Here is a 15,046-nt window from a genome sequence, read left to right on the forward strand (position 1 = left end):
AAGGGAAAAAAAGGTAACTGTGAAGTAAAGTGATGGATAGATTAATTAACTTGGTTGGGGGGATCATTTCGTGATGTATATGTATATCAAAACATCATATTGTACACCTCAAATATACACAGTGCTTGTCAATCATACCTCAGTAAAACAGGAAAAACGAGTGTCTGCGGACGGTAGCGTAGAAGGCTTTGGCCTCCCCTGACAGGAGTGTGCCTTTGTTCCCAGGACGATTACATGGAGGCTTTGGCCAGGCTCCACCTCACCGTGACCAGGGCCTACAAAGTGAACACTGACATCAACTTCGAGGTGTTTATTCATAAAGTCGATGGTCTGTCAGATGACCACAAGATTGAGACCCAAAGAGATATTCATCAGAGGGCAAACGATGACCTTGCCGATGCTGGATTAGAAAAAATTCACCTCAGGTGAGAACAGAAACCCTTCTGGGATCACAGTTCATCAACGGAAAGAAGCAGGTGTGGAGTCCAAAGTCAGCACAAGCGGTGTGGTATTCACCTGTTTACCCTATTTGTGCTGTACACATTGGGACAGTATTTGGGAAAAGCAAGCTTTGCATGTACTAATTCTAATTTTCATTTTTGTTTTTTAAAAAAAATGGCTAAAGCTAATTTTTCCCACCTATGAAAACCGTAAAACTCAAGAACATAATCCAGGAAGTTAATCAAGGCTGAAGTTTACAATTCTTAATAAATATGATAGTATTTATAGCCACAAGTAAAAGATAACTCTGAAGATAATTCAAATAGAAATACAGAGGAAAACCACTTGTCTATTAAGGTTTTTTTTGAGATTTTATTTTTTAGTAACCTCTACACCCAACGTGAGGCTCGAACTTAACCCCAAGATCAAGTCGCATGGTCTACCGACTAAGCCAGCCAGGCACCCACCCCTCTGTCAGTTTTTTATGGGGAAGTGTATGCATCATTCAGTTTGCAAATTGGAAAGTGAAAATATTAGATGCCTCAATACCAGTAACATAGGCATTACTAACCTAACAGGAATGTGTAGAGATGACCTGGTGTGGATTCGTTTGCAGAATGTAAGAAAGCTTGTATGGGCACATACCATTGCATTTTTAGGCTTTCCAGTCCAGCCAGTCGGCATATGAGAATGGGCACAATTCTTGCTTTTTGGGAGCTGGGGAGGAATGGCTTGTTTTTCGCCAGGGTCATTTTGAATTCTGAAGGGGGCTAGAATGCGTGTGTAGGGACAGTAGGTATAGACCTCTGGCACTGGTGTTGTGACAGCCTAGGCAGTCTGTCCCCCAGTCAGAAGGAAAGTGTGATGAGATACTGTTCTCTCTTTCAGCTTCTATTTGACGAGCATATATGATCATTCAATATTTGAAGCTTTTAGCAAAGTGGTTCAGAAACTGATTCCACAACTCCCCACCCTGGAGAATTTGCTAAACATCTTTATCTCGGTAAGTAAATAACATCCTCCTGGTAGAATCATTTGCAGAATTTTAGAATAACATTGAGAGCGTGAAAAGAGTCTTATTTCTACTTGCTCTTACGGCATTGCAGGGTCACTGAAGGATTACTCTGGAAGATTGCTCCAACACAAAACATGCTGTTTTATGTTCTTTAAACTTTCACTCCCCGAACCATTTCTGTTCTATAAATAGAGTGTTTGTTAAAGTCATAGGCAGTCTTCAATGTGGATAGAGCCCTGTGAGATCTAGGAAGCTTTGAGAGTGGTTGTGGCGATGAGTTAGAGCCTGTTGAATATTTTTTATATGTTAAACCCTGTGGTTGATGCGCTGGCTGAATGAGTCCTATAGACCATCAGCTCTGGGCCAGCTCTGCTGTTGACTTGAGTCAGACTTGTTGGTTGCACTCATATTTACTCTGTCACTCCACGGTTTGGGGTTTATTTAGATTTTTAAAATATATTTCATTTTAAAATTTATAGTCAGTAAAATTAGTGTTTTTCCTTGCTTTTTCCTAACTGCAGGCACATCTCTAAGAGCCAGGAAACACAGCCCAATTTGTTTACCTACAATAATTTATAAAATTTATGAAAAATAAGAATTTTCCATTTCTTATGCATATCCATTATAAAAATTTACATGAGATTGAAATTGTCATAGAATAGAACAAAATCTTTAGTAAATTAATTTTTGCTCCTTCATATTTTACACTGAAGATGGCATGTAATTTTTTTTAATCTTTTTTTTTTAATTAATTAATTTATTTATTTGACAGATAGAGATCACAAGTAGGCAGAGAGGCAGGCAGAGAGAGAGAGGAGGAGGCAGGTTCCCCGCTGAGCAGAGAGCCCGATGTGGGGCTCGATCCCAGGACACTGGGACCATGACCTCAGCTGAAGACAGAGGCTTTAACCCACTGAGCCACCCAGGCGCCCCAGCATGTAATTTCTTTATATAGTGATGACATGTTCTAAAATCATCTGTCCCTTTAAGATAGCATCATCTTTTTGTTTCAGAATTCTGGAATTGAAAAGGCATTTCTCTTTGACGTGGTCAGTAAAATTTACATTGCAACTGATAGTACCCCAGTGGATATGCAAACCTATGAGCTCTGCTGTGATATGATCGATGTTGTTATCGACATCTCTTGTATTTATGGGTAAGTAAAATACTCCTACAGGGTACAAACAGCCATACTTCCGATTAGGAAATGAAACTGTGCATAATCTTTGTAACATTTGCATTTACTTACTTGATTTTAATACTTTTGGTTTTTTTAAAGTATATTGAAGATAAGAAATGCTACTTTTTTAAAAAGATTTTATTTATTTGATAGAGTGAGAACACAAGGAGGGGGAGCGGGAGAGGGAGAAGCAGACTCCCCGCTGAGCACAGAGCCCTCAGTGGGACTCAATCCCAGGACCCTGGGATCATGACCTGAGCTGAAAGCAGATGCTTAACCATCTGAGCCACCCAGATATCCCAATATTTTTGTTTTAAATGACTGAGATCTGTAAATAAACAGCATGCCATAACAACAAAAATTATTGAGTAAATGCCTGACATTCTGCTAATAAGCATATTGCATACATTATATCATTTAATTCCTCAATATTCCATGAGATGGGAATTACTATCCCCATGTCACAGATGGGGAAACTGAGGTTCAGAGTGGTTGTTTCTAATCCCTGCTCACACTGTCAATAAAGGACAGAACTGGAACTTGAACCAAAAGTCTGACTGTTTCTGCATTCTTCTGAAAAATCTGTCATCATATCATAATGTCATACACACTTGGGAAAGACTAATAGGATCCTCAGACTTTAAATACATATCTCATATTAACAACAGTTGTTACGTTCTTCACTGTAAGAAATAACAGCTGGATTTTCTTTAACATACTTTGTCTTCCTTTATGAGCGACAGAGAATTACAAAACCAAGCAAACAACATTACCTGCTTATTATCATGGTCTTAGAGTCTTAGAAAACAGAACTTCCTGTACAGTTACAATATTATAAACAAGGAGTGGAGAAAATTGGTTCTGGTACCAGACATAGAAACATTTCCACATAATTTTTAATTTCCTGAATGGGATTGTATAGAGTGAACTAGTTTGAAGTTTGAACTCGTTTGTCGTATTAAGATCACGCTGTTGCTGTTGATTTATATGGGCTCTTACACGCTTATCTAGTCATTGATGGGTAAGGCTCTTGTTCATCTTCCTCTCTACGCACCAGCTGTGACGTGCCTCACACAGCCTCCTCTGTCAGCTTCGGGAAGGGTCCCGGTCTCCCCATTTCTCTCTCCTTCTGTCTGAAGAGCCTTTGACCCCTCAGCTCAGATTCTTCTGCTGTACACACGTGCACGCCGGGTCCTTTCTATTATGAGACAGGGAGAGTGGTACTGTGAGCCTGTAGTGAGGGTGACATGTCATTGGGCTTCACCTGGCCGGCCCTGGATAAATGTAGATGCCACTATTATTATTTTGTTGTCATTATTAAACATTACCATCTGACTTTAGGAGCAGACCTCATTCCCAAGATTACTGCCTTCTTAGTATTATTATTAAACACTGCCATCTGGCTTCCGAAATAGACCTTATTTTCTAAGACGACGGCTCTATAGCATTCTGTTGTTTTAAAACTCAAGTGGATTGACCTTGAAATAGTCAGGGAAACTGAACGTATCCTGATTACAGTGTAGATTGCTGTGGTAATCAAATACAATAAACACAATTAATCTGGCACCTCTTTAATGATATGCGTAATCCTTATTGTGCCATATGGTAATTAGATGTAAGTGGTAAGCTGTTCATGTAATGATGCTAATCAGAGTTCCTCTAACCCAGCTAAAACAAACAGGAGGAGGGCGGCAGGCAGTGGGAGGAGTCAGATTGTTTTTCCTGAGAACCCATCAGGTGCCATAAGAACCAGTCTGGGTCACCAACTGGGCGTGGGCCCTGGAGTTTCCCCACCCTTCTTGGGAGCCACGAGGAGCCAGCCCGGCTAACTGGCAGCCACTGAGGAAACAGGCTCGCTGCCAGTTCCCAGCTGCTCCGTGGAGACCAGCAGGGCCCGAGGCAGGTGTGCCTTGGTCAGTCTGCTCAGTAATCTGGGGAGTTTCTGGCTCTCCAGGCGCGCACACATAGGCTTTAAAATACATTGCGGCTGCCTGGGTTTTCACGGCTTTGTGAACACAGACCTGAGTAGTAGTAGCACAGAGTAGCAGCTGTAATCCATCACCGGTGTTTACTTGTAGTTTTTGGGTCTTTCTGGTTTCTCCAATTTGTTTAATGTTTCATTTTTTCTGAGTATGAATGCAGTCCGTGCTCATTGCAGAAAATATGTAAAAGCATAAAGAATAAAATTAAGGTAACCCGTAATCTCATCACCTAGAGACAGTCAGTAAATATATTTTATTGTGTTTTGTACTTTTTTTTTTTTTTTTGGAGATTTCATGTATTTATTTGAGGGAGAGTGTGAGTGGAGGAGAGGTGCGGAGGGAGAAGCAGGAAGCCTGACCTGGGGCTCGATCCCAGGACCGTGCAATCATGACCTGAGCTGAAGGCAGATGCTTCACTCATTGAGCCACCCGGGTGCCCCTAATGTGTTTTATTCTTAATTTCTCTGTGTAATTTTTTTTTTAAGATTTTATTTATTTATTTGACAAACAGAGATTACAAGTAGGCAGAGAGGCAGTCAGAGGAGGAAGCAGGCTCCCTGCTGAGCAGAGAGCCCAATGTGGGGCTCGATCCCAGGACCCCGGGATCATGACCTGAGCCGAAGGCAGAGGCTTTAACCCACTGAGCCACCCAGGCGCCCCTCTGTGTAAGTTTTAGGATAATGTGATCTTTGTATATATAAATTTTATATGTATCCTGCTTTATGCATTTAACATTATCACCTAAGACTTTTCTTGTTATTAAGTGCCATTAGTAGATTTTCTTCATAGGTAAAAAAATTCAAAAGTTTCAGTTTATTGTTCTCACAGCATCACTTATTAGCAAGAGAAATTCAGCCTAGAAAAACAGCAGCTAAAAATAGTACAAAGGACATTAAGAATTCTGATAAAGCGTCTTTAACATCTGAGATCCAATCTCTTACAGGTTTTTCTTGAACGTTTTGGTAGGTCACAGTGAGTTGAATCCTTTTTCAAAAAACCTTCTTCCCCAGTTTACTTGTAAGTAGCCATGTATGTGCTGGTTTAAAATATTCTCAAAACGAATAACTTATATTTCCTTTGAAATACTCTACAATTCAGGCTTTTCATTTAATCTGGTTTGTCACGTTACCTCTTTACGATATTTATGAGACTAAAAGCATTAACTCGGAATTAGATTAGTTTGAGATCCCTGCTCTCCCCCCATTATCAATTTTGACCAAAGTAGTTCCCCTAGCCTCGGTTCCTCGATACCCAGCTTAGAGGATTCTATGGCCCGACGATAGAGAAGTCATGATAAAAGCTAAGAATGGTGCCTTTCCCATTGTAAATGTTGGCTCTTATTCTGCAAATGGATCAGGTTTAGCACCAGCCGTGTTACCATGTTGTATTAGTTCCAATTAAGTCAAATTTCTGGTCAATTATTCATTAATTTGGGAAGTAAAAATAAATACACACACACACACACACACACACACAGTTTCAGATAAGGGGAACAGGTGCAGGGAAGTGCTCCTTTGCCTACAAGAAGAGGACTCATACGTCTGATTACATCAATGTCTTCGGAGGGTCCAGTTTTGATCATTAAAAGGCATCATCATCGTCATCGTCGTCTTCATCGTGGTTAACATTCATTGTGCACTTTATAGGGTCTCAGCACTGTGCTCAATGCTATATATCTATTATTTAATTGTACTGAGAGACTTTGAGGTAATTGCTCTTAGTATACAGGTAAGGGAATTGAGGCTCCAACATGTTACCTTGCTCCAGTTCACATAATAAATGAGCTGGGGTTCAAACCCAAGTCATCTGTGTCTGCAGGCCACACCTTTTCTTAAAGAGACCAGTATATTTATTTACTGTTTCATTTTGAAAAAATTTCAAACCTGCAGAAAATGTGCAGGGATAGTCCACTGAGCTCCTATATGATACCCTTCACTGGCATCCACCCATTTTTACCAATTTGCCATATTTACTGTCTCTTTTTCTGATACATTTTGCGGTTTGTTTTTGTGGAACCATTTGAGAGTGAATCGCAGACATCATGATTCTTCGATCCTAGCTACTTGGGTGTCCGTCTCTTTAAAAAAAAAAAAGTCCTCTTACAGGACCACTGTTTACCAAATTAAGCATATTTAGCACAACTACAATATTGCACTAATATATTGTCTGTATCCAAATCTCTCTCTTTTTTTTTAAAGATTTTATTTATTTGACAGAGATCATAAGTAGGCAGAGAGGCAGGCAGAGAGAGAGAGAGAGGAAGGGAAGCAGGCTCCCTGCTGAGCAGAGAGCCCGATGCGGGGCTCAATCCCAGGACTCTGAGACCATGACCTGAGCTGAAGGGAGAGGCTTAACCCACTGAGCCACCCAGGCGCCCCCTGTATCCAAATCTTACCAGTGGTCCCAATTCTGTCTTTGATCCCTGATCCAGGATTTAGGCCAGTGTTTTGCTCTCATGTCTCCTTAGGCTTCTGTAGTTGGGAAGCGTCATTCATCTCTCCTCAGTCTTCATCAGACCATGCTTTTGACAGCCTGGTTATTCTGTCAGGAAAAATCAAGAAGCCCTTACGGGCTATGGAGGGGAGAAGATCTAACCTCCACCCCTCACCCGTGTTGCGCAGGTCCCTGGGGAGATGCCTCCCTGCCCAGCAGCCACTCTGTGTGTCCCTAGGAAGGGACTGTCCTACACCATGCACGTTCTTGTGATTGTGTGTTTCGAAGACTTCTGCCAAAAGGCCCTGTAATTATAAACGACTTCTCATTATGATTATCACTCTGTGTAGTGAAGCTGGTCTCCGTCGCCGGGTTTCATTTTGTAGTTTCTTCCCAGTGGTCACATATGTTCTGGTTTCTGTCCCCATTCAGTCTCAAAGAAGATGGAGCAGGAACCCCCTATGACAAAGAGTCAACGGCCATCATAAAGCTGAACAATACAACAGTTCTTTATTTAAAAGAGGTGACAAAGTTCCTGGCTCTTGTTTGCTTTGTCAGAGAGGAAAGCTTTGAAAGAAAAGGTAATTGTGTGTGTGTGTGTGTGTGAGAGAGAGAGAGAGAGAGAGAGAGAGCTTTAAATGAAACCATTTCACTTCAGACTGATAACTGCTTCTACTGCTTGTGGATGGTGGGTGGTCGGCCACATGCTTCCTGAAGCTTCCAGACTTGTGTCACAAGTCCCCTTGGTGTCCTGTCGTGTCGTCGTCCCCCCCCCCCCCCCCTGGGCTGTCAGACTTTTGGGATCCAGGAACCAGCCTGCCCTCTAGTGCTGTAGCTGCCATGAGGTAGAAGGGGCCCCAGAGGGACTCTGGCTATCCCTGGAGTGAAGCTGGTTGAAGCCTTGTTGACAGGCTGTAATGTCTTGCCACAAGGGCCCAGCAGCCTGTGGTGAGGGCCGCGGCCTCCCTCCTGGTCCATTCCTCTAGAAGGTCCTAGGGACGGTGGGACCGCTTGAGATCCCTGTGGAAAGGAGGGGGGACTTGTACAACATTAAAGCGAGACATATTCCACTTCTGTTCAACCTTTATACATTCTTTAGTCCTCAAAACACAGGGCTGGCATCATGATTCTGAAAAGAGAAGATGTGAATATACTTAGAAAGTCACCAATCAGTGAAACAAAAACAAAAGATATATAAATAAATGATAAATGTGACATAATACCATATAAATGTGTAATATATAAATATATATTATATATAGATATAAAACAGATAAGTAAATAAATATAGAGAAAATAAAACTAAAGCAACTAACCTCATAGAGATACTCATTTTCCCCCTACTGTTTAAACTGGGAATTTAAACTACTACTTAATTTTTTTTTTTTTTTAAGATTTTATTTACTTATTTGGCAGACAGAGCTCACAAGTAGGCAGTGAAGCAGACAGAGAGAGAGAGGGGGGAAGCAGGCTCCCCGGCGAGCAGAGAACCTGATGTGGGGCTTGATCCCTGGACCCCAAGATCATGACCTGAGCCTAAGGCAGAGGCTTAACCCACTGAGCCACCCAGGCACCCTACTTTTTTTTTTTTAAGTACTATTTAAATTTAAATTACTATTTAAAACAGCTTACTGACATGCTAGGGATTTTTGCTAGCAACTAGGGCATGATTTACCAGTTTGGGGGGTAGAAAAATTCCCAAAAGAATGCCATCAGTAACATTTACTAAAATAGCTTTTCTCCCCTTTATAAGCATGCATGTTCTTTATAGAAAGACTTTGAAAATTTGGGGAAGTACAAAGAACAAAATAAAACCACTCAATTTTGCCATCTAGAGCTAAATTCTGTTACATTTTTGAGATTTTCTTTCTCCTCCTTTCCTCCCTCCCATCTTGCCTTCTTCTCTCATCCCTCCTTTCCTGCCAACAAAAGGGGGCCAATATTGTCTATTTTGTTTTTGTCAGACGTTTTACATCTGTTGTTTTCACTCATTTATATCAAGGAAATTTTTCCAAGTCATTGAGCATGAAAACATAATTTAGATTTTTATTGTTTCTTTCTTATTACAAAAACAGTAGATTCACTTAAAAATTTAGAAGTAACAGATAAGCAAAAAAGAAATACCTAAGTTCTCACTCGGAAATCACTCTCAACATTTTCTTTACAACTTTTTGGACTTTTTCATCTGTGGCTATGTCTCTATCCATATGTGATGATGTGATAAATACTAATTTGTAACCATTACTGAATTACAGTGAGGTAATTACAGACCTCTTTCTAATTCACTAAGCCTTTTTTAACCGTATCATTTTAGTTTCTTTTATTGTTAAGAATTTATATTGTTTCTAGATTTTAATGTTGTAAATAATCTGTGATGACCTCCTTTGCACTGAATATTTGTGTACATTTTGGTTATTTCCTCAGGAAAAAACTTCAGCAAGTGGAATTACTCAGATCCAAGGGCAGGGTAGGCATGTTTTGGTGGCTTCTAATACATATTATCCAAATGTCCTTCCAAAAGATGTTACAGGTTTCTGCTACTAAGAGAATATAAGTGTGTCCGTTTTGCTGTATTCCTATCAATATTAGGTATTAGCACTAAAGAATTAATTATTAAAAACTAGTATCATTTGAATTTTTATTTCCTTGCTTCTTGGTGAAGTTGTATATTTTTCCTATATTTACTGACTGTTATCAACCAGTTTGCCTTTTGTGTTCTTGGCCTTCAACATTTTTAATTAAGTGGTGCTAATCTTTTATTCCTTAGTTTCATCTTGCTGGAAGTAAGAACAGGTTAAATAGTAAGCTTGTGGAATTTTGACAGGACAATACCTGGTTTTTACCCAGACCCAGGAGCTGTAAGTGAGTTTTTCTTCAAGTTTCTACTACCAGTGTGTGGCAGTCAGAGCTAAGATTCCTGGGCTTGTCCTTACATAGACTCAGTTGTGTGTATTGTGTTTTAACCCATTATGCATACATTTCCATGGTTAAAGATCTTTCCAGAATTTATATTTGGTGATTAATATTTCACATTGATTTTGGAAGCTAAGTAAAATACAATGCAAATAGTACAACTAGAGCCCCAAAACCATCTAGGTTAGTGGCAGGTCCTAAAATTTAGGGTATATGAGCGTCAACCTGGAGAGCTTGTTTATTTTCAACTGATTTTAGACTGAATAGAAACGTTGCAAAAATACTACATCGCTTACAGAGATTCCTCAATCCACTTTCCCCATTTTACATACTAATGAAAAATAGGGACTCTCCATTAGTATAATACTAATTAATAGTATTAATGAATTAATTAGTATTCATTAAGAAACTACAGACCTTATTCAGATTTCACCATTTTTCCAAAAATACCCTTTTTCTGTCCCAGAATCACAAATTGATTTAGTCACGATTCCTCCTAGTCTTCTCTCATCACTGATAGTTCTTTATCTTCCATGATCTTGACACTTTGGAAGAGTACTAATCAATCGTTTTGTACAATGTCCCTCAGAAAGGGTTTGTCTGCTGTTTCCACACAGTTGGAACAAGATTATGCACTTTGACCAGAATGTGTCCTTCTCAGTGCATCATATCAAGTGGTTCATGATGTTGATAAGTCTTATTACTACTGGTGGTGTTGACCTTGATTTAGTCAAGGTCATGTCTGTCAGGTTTTCCCTCTGGAAAGCTCCTGTCTTTCCCACTGTAGTTAATACATATTTTCAGGTTATGTAAATCCTCTTCCTCCTCAAACTTTTGCCCACTAATTTTAACATCCATCTATGGTTGTGGAAATAAATTAAGCAGGAGTTTATTATGTGGATCTTTGCAAGTTAGGTGGGATCATCTCTAAGGACAGACAGATTTGGTAGAATTTATTAAACTAGCTAGAAACCTAGGTATTTTAATATTACAACTAGGAAATGGCAGATGGATTTAACCCTATCATGTTAAACTCATGTGCTTTTTAAAATGATTATCTCCATTTGCCTAGGACACATTCTGGTCAAAGTGCATAATCTTGTTCCAACTGTGTGGAAACAGCAGACAAACCCTTTCTGAGGGACATTGTACAAAACGATTGATTAGTACTCTTCCAAAGTGTCAAGATCATGGAAGATAAAGAACTATCAGTGATGAGAGAAGACTAGGAGGAATCGTGACTAAATCAATTTGTGATTCTGGGACAGAAAAAGGGTATTTTTGGAAAAATGGTGAAATCCCCTTATCAGGGGAAGGTCCCTGGCAAAAGGAATGACTTGGTAACCCTGGGGATCAGGGAGTTGTCTTTAAAAAGAACTTAATGCTTACAAATGTGTAGAGTAGTTTGGTTTTGTTGCTTTACTTTTTCTTCTTTAAAGATTTTTATTTTTAAATAATCTCTATAGCCAAACTGTGGCTCAAACTTCCAACCCCAAGATAAGGGTTGCGTGGTCTACCAATTGAGCCAGCCAGGTGGCCCTGGTTATGTGGTTTTAATCTCCAGTGTTGTAGAGTCCTCTTGGCGCCAATAACCGACACTGGTTGATTAGCTTTGCCTCATGCTGGATCTCCGTCTGAGTTTTCATTAATGATCTCTGTGACTACTTTTGCAGAAAGGAGAGGATCGAAAGCAGATGTGGCGTTTTCAGCCTTGGCTCCACACACACTCCACAGTCCTTGCTCCATAGGCACCTTAGGAAGGGAGGCAGTTAAAAAATACCGACCTCTGGGTCCTCCTCCAAACAATTAGAATAGAATTCCTGGGAGAGGGACCTAGGGCTTGTTAAATTTTTTAAAGTTCTCTGGATTTTTTTTTTTAATATATATATTTTAAGATCTTATTTAATATTGGACAGAGAGAGACATAGTGAGAGAGGGAACACAAATGGGGAGAAGGAGAGGGAGAAGCAGGCTTCCCACAGAGCAGGGAGCCCGATGCGGGGTTCAATCCCAGGACCCTGGGATCATGACCTGGGCCGAAGGCAGATGCTTAACGGACTGAGTCACCCAGGGGCCCTAATACTGTTACATTTTAAAGATTTTTATTTATTTATTTGATAGAGATCACAAGTAGGCAGAGAGGCAGGCAGAGAGAGAGATAGGAAGCAGGTCCCCCGGCGAGCAGAGAGCCCGATCTGGGGCTCCATCCCAGGACCCTGAGACCATGACCTGAGCCGAAGGCAGAGGCTTTAACCCACCGAGCCACCCAGGCGCCCCAACATTTTAAATTGCGAAGATGAGTAAGTTAATATTTGTCAGGAACTGTCAACAGAATACTTCTGCAAGTTGAATTTTCACTGAGCCAGTTTTTCTAACTAAGCTTTCTTCCTAAGGCAGTTGGTTGCATGTAAAGGCAAAGAATTGGAGGTGTTTCTCACATCTCCTATCCCAGTTTCCACTAAGTAAAATCATCTCTTTGCTTCTTGTTTATTTTTTTTTTAATTACATACTTTATTTGGAAGATGGCCCCAAGAAGCAAAAATGAGGAAGTAGGAAAATGAGACAAGGTAGAAAAGCCACCCACCGTGGCGTCAATGAGCAGTTTTATGTTCACTCCCAGTAGGAGAGAGTCTCTGAGAAGCTGTGTGGAACAAACTCAGTCACCCCAGTTGAGTATGGGAGACTGCAGCACTTACCACCTTCCTCCGTGTCCCCGTTTGAGGTGCCTTCAGAACGTTCATTCCCATATCCCTCGTACCTGTCCATGTGCAGTAGAGGAAGTTCTGTGAAAGCCTCAGGCAGAAAAGAGATGCTTCTCTTTCTTTAAGATTTTATCTTTAAGTAATCTCTACATCCAGCGTGGGCCTTGAACTCACAACACTGAGATCAAGAGTCACGTGCTCTACCGACTAAGCCGGCCGGCCGCCCCTGGGCTTACTTATTTCTTACTACTTCCCCCCTGATTCCAGTAGTGTTGTCTGAGGAGATGACTTGGAGGTTTTATTGCACTGTGGTCAGTGTCGCTTCAGAAGCAGCAGAGGGCGCCACTGAGAAGGTTTCCTGCTTCTGGAAGCTGAGCTAGTGTTCCCTCCAGTGCACTTGCCGTTGTTTGGCTGCTTTGAAGAATTTCAGTCCTTGGCTGGAATCCCAGTTCTTTTTTATTTTGGTTGGGGCTTTGGAAACATTACTTCCGTGGATGGAAGCAGTTGTTGGGCTAGTTATTTTAATAAATGTAAAAATAGTACATCGAACCAACTGCCTTATCCTAATTGGTATAAACATAATGTTGTTCTCAACACTTTTACAAATTAGTGTGCTGAAAAATGCACTCAAGACTTGGGATTAATCTTTTATTCCATTCTTGTACCAATGATTTCAGAAAGCACAAAATGATTCTCCCCTACTACGTCTGCATTTGAAATTTACTTAGAGTTGAGAAACTGAGAGCGTTGTTGGTTGAACTTCCGAGCTTGCTGTTGACCTGAGGTGACTGCCACAACTCTAAAATCAGGGACGGGGATCTTGCTTTTCCCCAGGGCTTCTGACAGTGGCTTAAATGTAATAGGTATTCAATAAATATGGATCGATAGAATGATGGGTACTGAAGCTTTGAGATCTTGGCCACACTTCGAGTCAGGGTCTGCCTCTAGTCAGAGTCAATTGAATAATCCCTTTTGGGGAAACATAATATTTCATGGAGGATATATCTTAATTGTAAGAAATCTTGAATTCTGATAGGTCAAAAAATTCACTTCAGTTCTTCAGTGTTGTAGGTCATAGACACCTTTGAAAATGTGGTCTGTACTCTGGAACCTTCCCTTAGGAAAACATGTACATTCACAGAATCTCACCTGCGATTCCTCAGGCAGCTGCAACTTCTAGGGAAATCTGTGGATGTTCTGTTAAGGCCCCTCTTCTGCTTCCCCTTAGTTGCTTGTCCCTGCCATGGCATTACGACAAGAGGAGATTCTTTCTTTGTTTCTTTCCTTTTTTTTTTTTTTTTTAAAGATTTTATTTATTTATTTGTCAGAGAAAAAGAGAGAGTGAGCGAGCATACACACAGGGGGAGTAGCAGGCAGAGGGAGAAGCAGGCTTCCTGTTGAGCAGGGAGCCCAATGCAGGACTCGATCCCAGGACCCCGAGATCAAGGCAGATGGTTAACCGACTGAGCCACCCAGGCGCCCCAGGAGGGGGTTATTTCTGTGCGACATGTCTAAAATATTTTGTTTTTTCCCCCAGGGCTTATTGACTATAATTTTCATTGCTTCCGGAAAGCCATCCATGAGGTTTTCGAGGTGAGGATGAAAATGGTGAAATCACGAAAGGTTCAGAATCGGCTGCAGAAGAAAAAAGGAGCCACCCCCAATGGGACCCCTAACGTGCTGCTGTAGTGAGGCTTCGGGAGTATCTGCGAGTCAGACCTTGCAGTGAGGCTCCTGTGCTGTGTTGCACTAAAGGAAGAGGAAAAAGGAGATTGGGACACATGACGTATTTGTTGTTAAAAAAAAAAAAAAAAAATCCCCTCAACCCTCTTGATCTTCTCTTTTTTAAATAAAGTGAGCACTTTGAAGCCGAAACTTGTATTTTAACAATGAAGTAAAATCTACTGTAATTTCGTTGCACAAATGTAAACTTTTATGGTCTGTAGTCAGAAACTCCTATGTGAGGACTGCCAGGAACTGTATATATTTTGCTCTTTTTCATGTTTTTTTCTTTGAACTTTGATAAAACGACTTTTCTAAGCTTTTTTCTGTACTTGGTGTCAAGGACATGCATACTGTAGTGTTGTTCAGATCTCTATGGCTTTCAGAAATCAAAAAGCAATGAACTGGCAATTTTTTTTTTTTTTTTTTATAAATTTGGGAATCTTTGCTACTAATTGTTGAGAAAAACCATTTTTCAGTGGAGCTGGAACAGATTGGGGCAGCAAGCTCCAGGAGCAATAAGAACTGTCTCCTGTTTATAACTATTGTAAACGGGAGTTTTGTAGAATAATCTTAGCACCAAATTTACCTAAAAATGTCACTAGCTGTGCCCAGACTTCCCTACTTAACAGTTTTTACAAAGCTCTTTACCTCAACA

General features: G+C 40.5%; 1 protein-coding gene across 1 annotated transcript in view; it reads left to right on the forward strand.

The window, feature by feature from the left end:
- LOC111158818 (Ras related GTP binding D) overlaps positions 1–14,556 on the forward strand; it is a 38,962-nt gene extending 24,406 nt beyond the window's left edge. The window contains exons 3-7 of the mRNA XM_022521088.1: positions 226–425; positions 1,330–1,444; positions 2,470–2,612; positions 7,484–7,632; positions 14,204–14,556. Of these exons, the coding sequence (XP_022376796.1) occupies positions 226–425; positions 1,330–1,444; positions 2,470–2,612; positions 7,484–7,632; positions 14,204–14,355 (759 nt within the window). The 3' untranslated portion in view covers positions 14,356–14,556. The remainder of the gene's footprint in view (positions 1–225; positions 426–1,329; positions 1,445–2,469; positions 2,613–7,483; positions 7,633–14,203) is intronic.
- The last annotated feature ends 490 nt before the right edge of the window (positions 14,557–15,046 follow it).

The sequence above is a fragment of the Enhydra lutris genome, unplaced genomic scaffold (genome assembly GCF_002288905.1).
Source record: "Enhydra lutris kenyoni isolate GAN:26980312 unplaced genomic scaffold, ASM228890v2 scaffoldscaffold63, whole genome shotgun sequence".
In the NCBI taxonomy this organism is placed as follows: domain Eukaryota; kingdom Metazoa; phylum Chordata; class Mammalia; order Carnivora; family Mustelidae; genus Enhydra; species Enhydra lutris.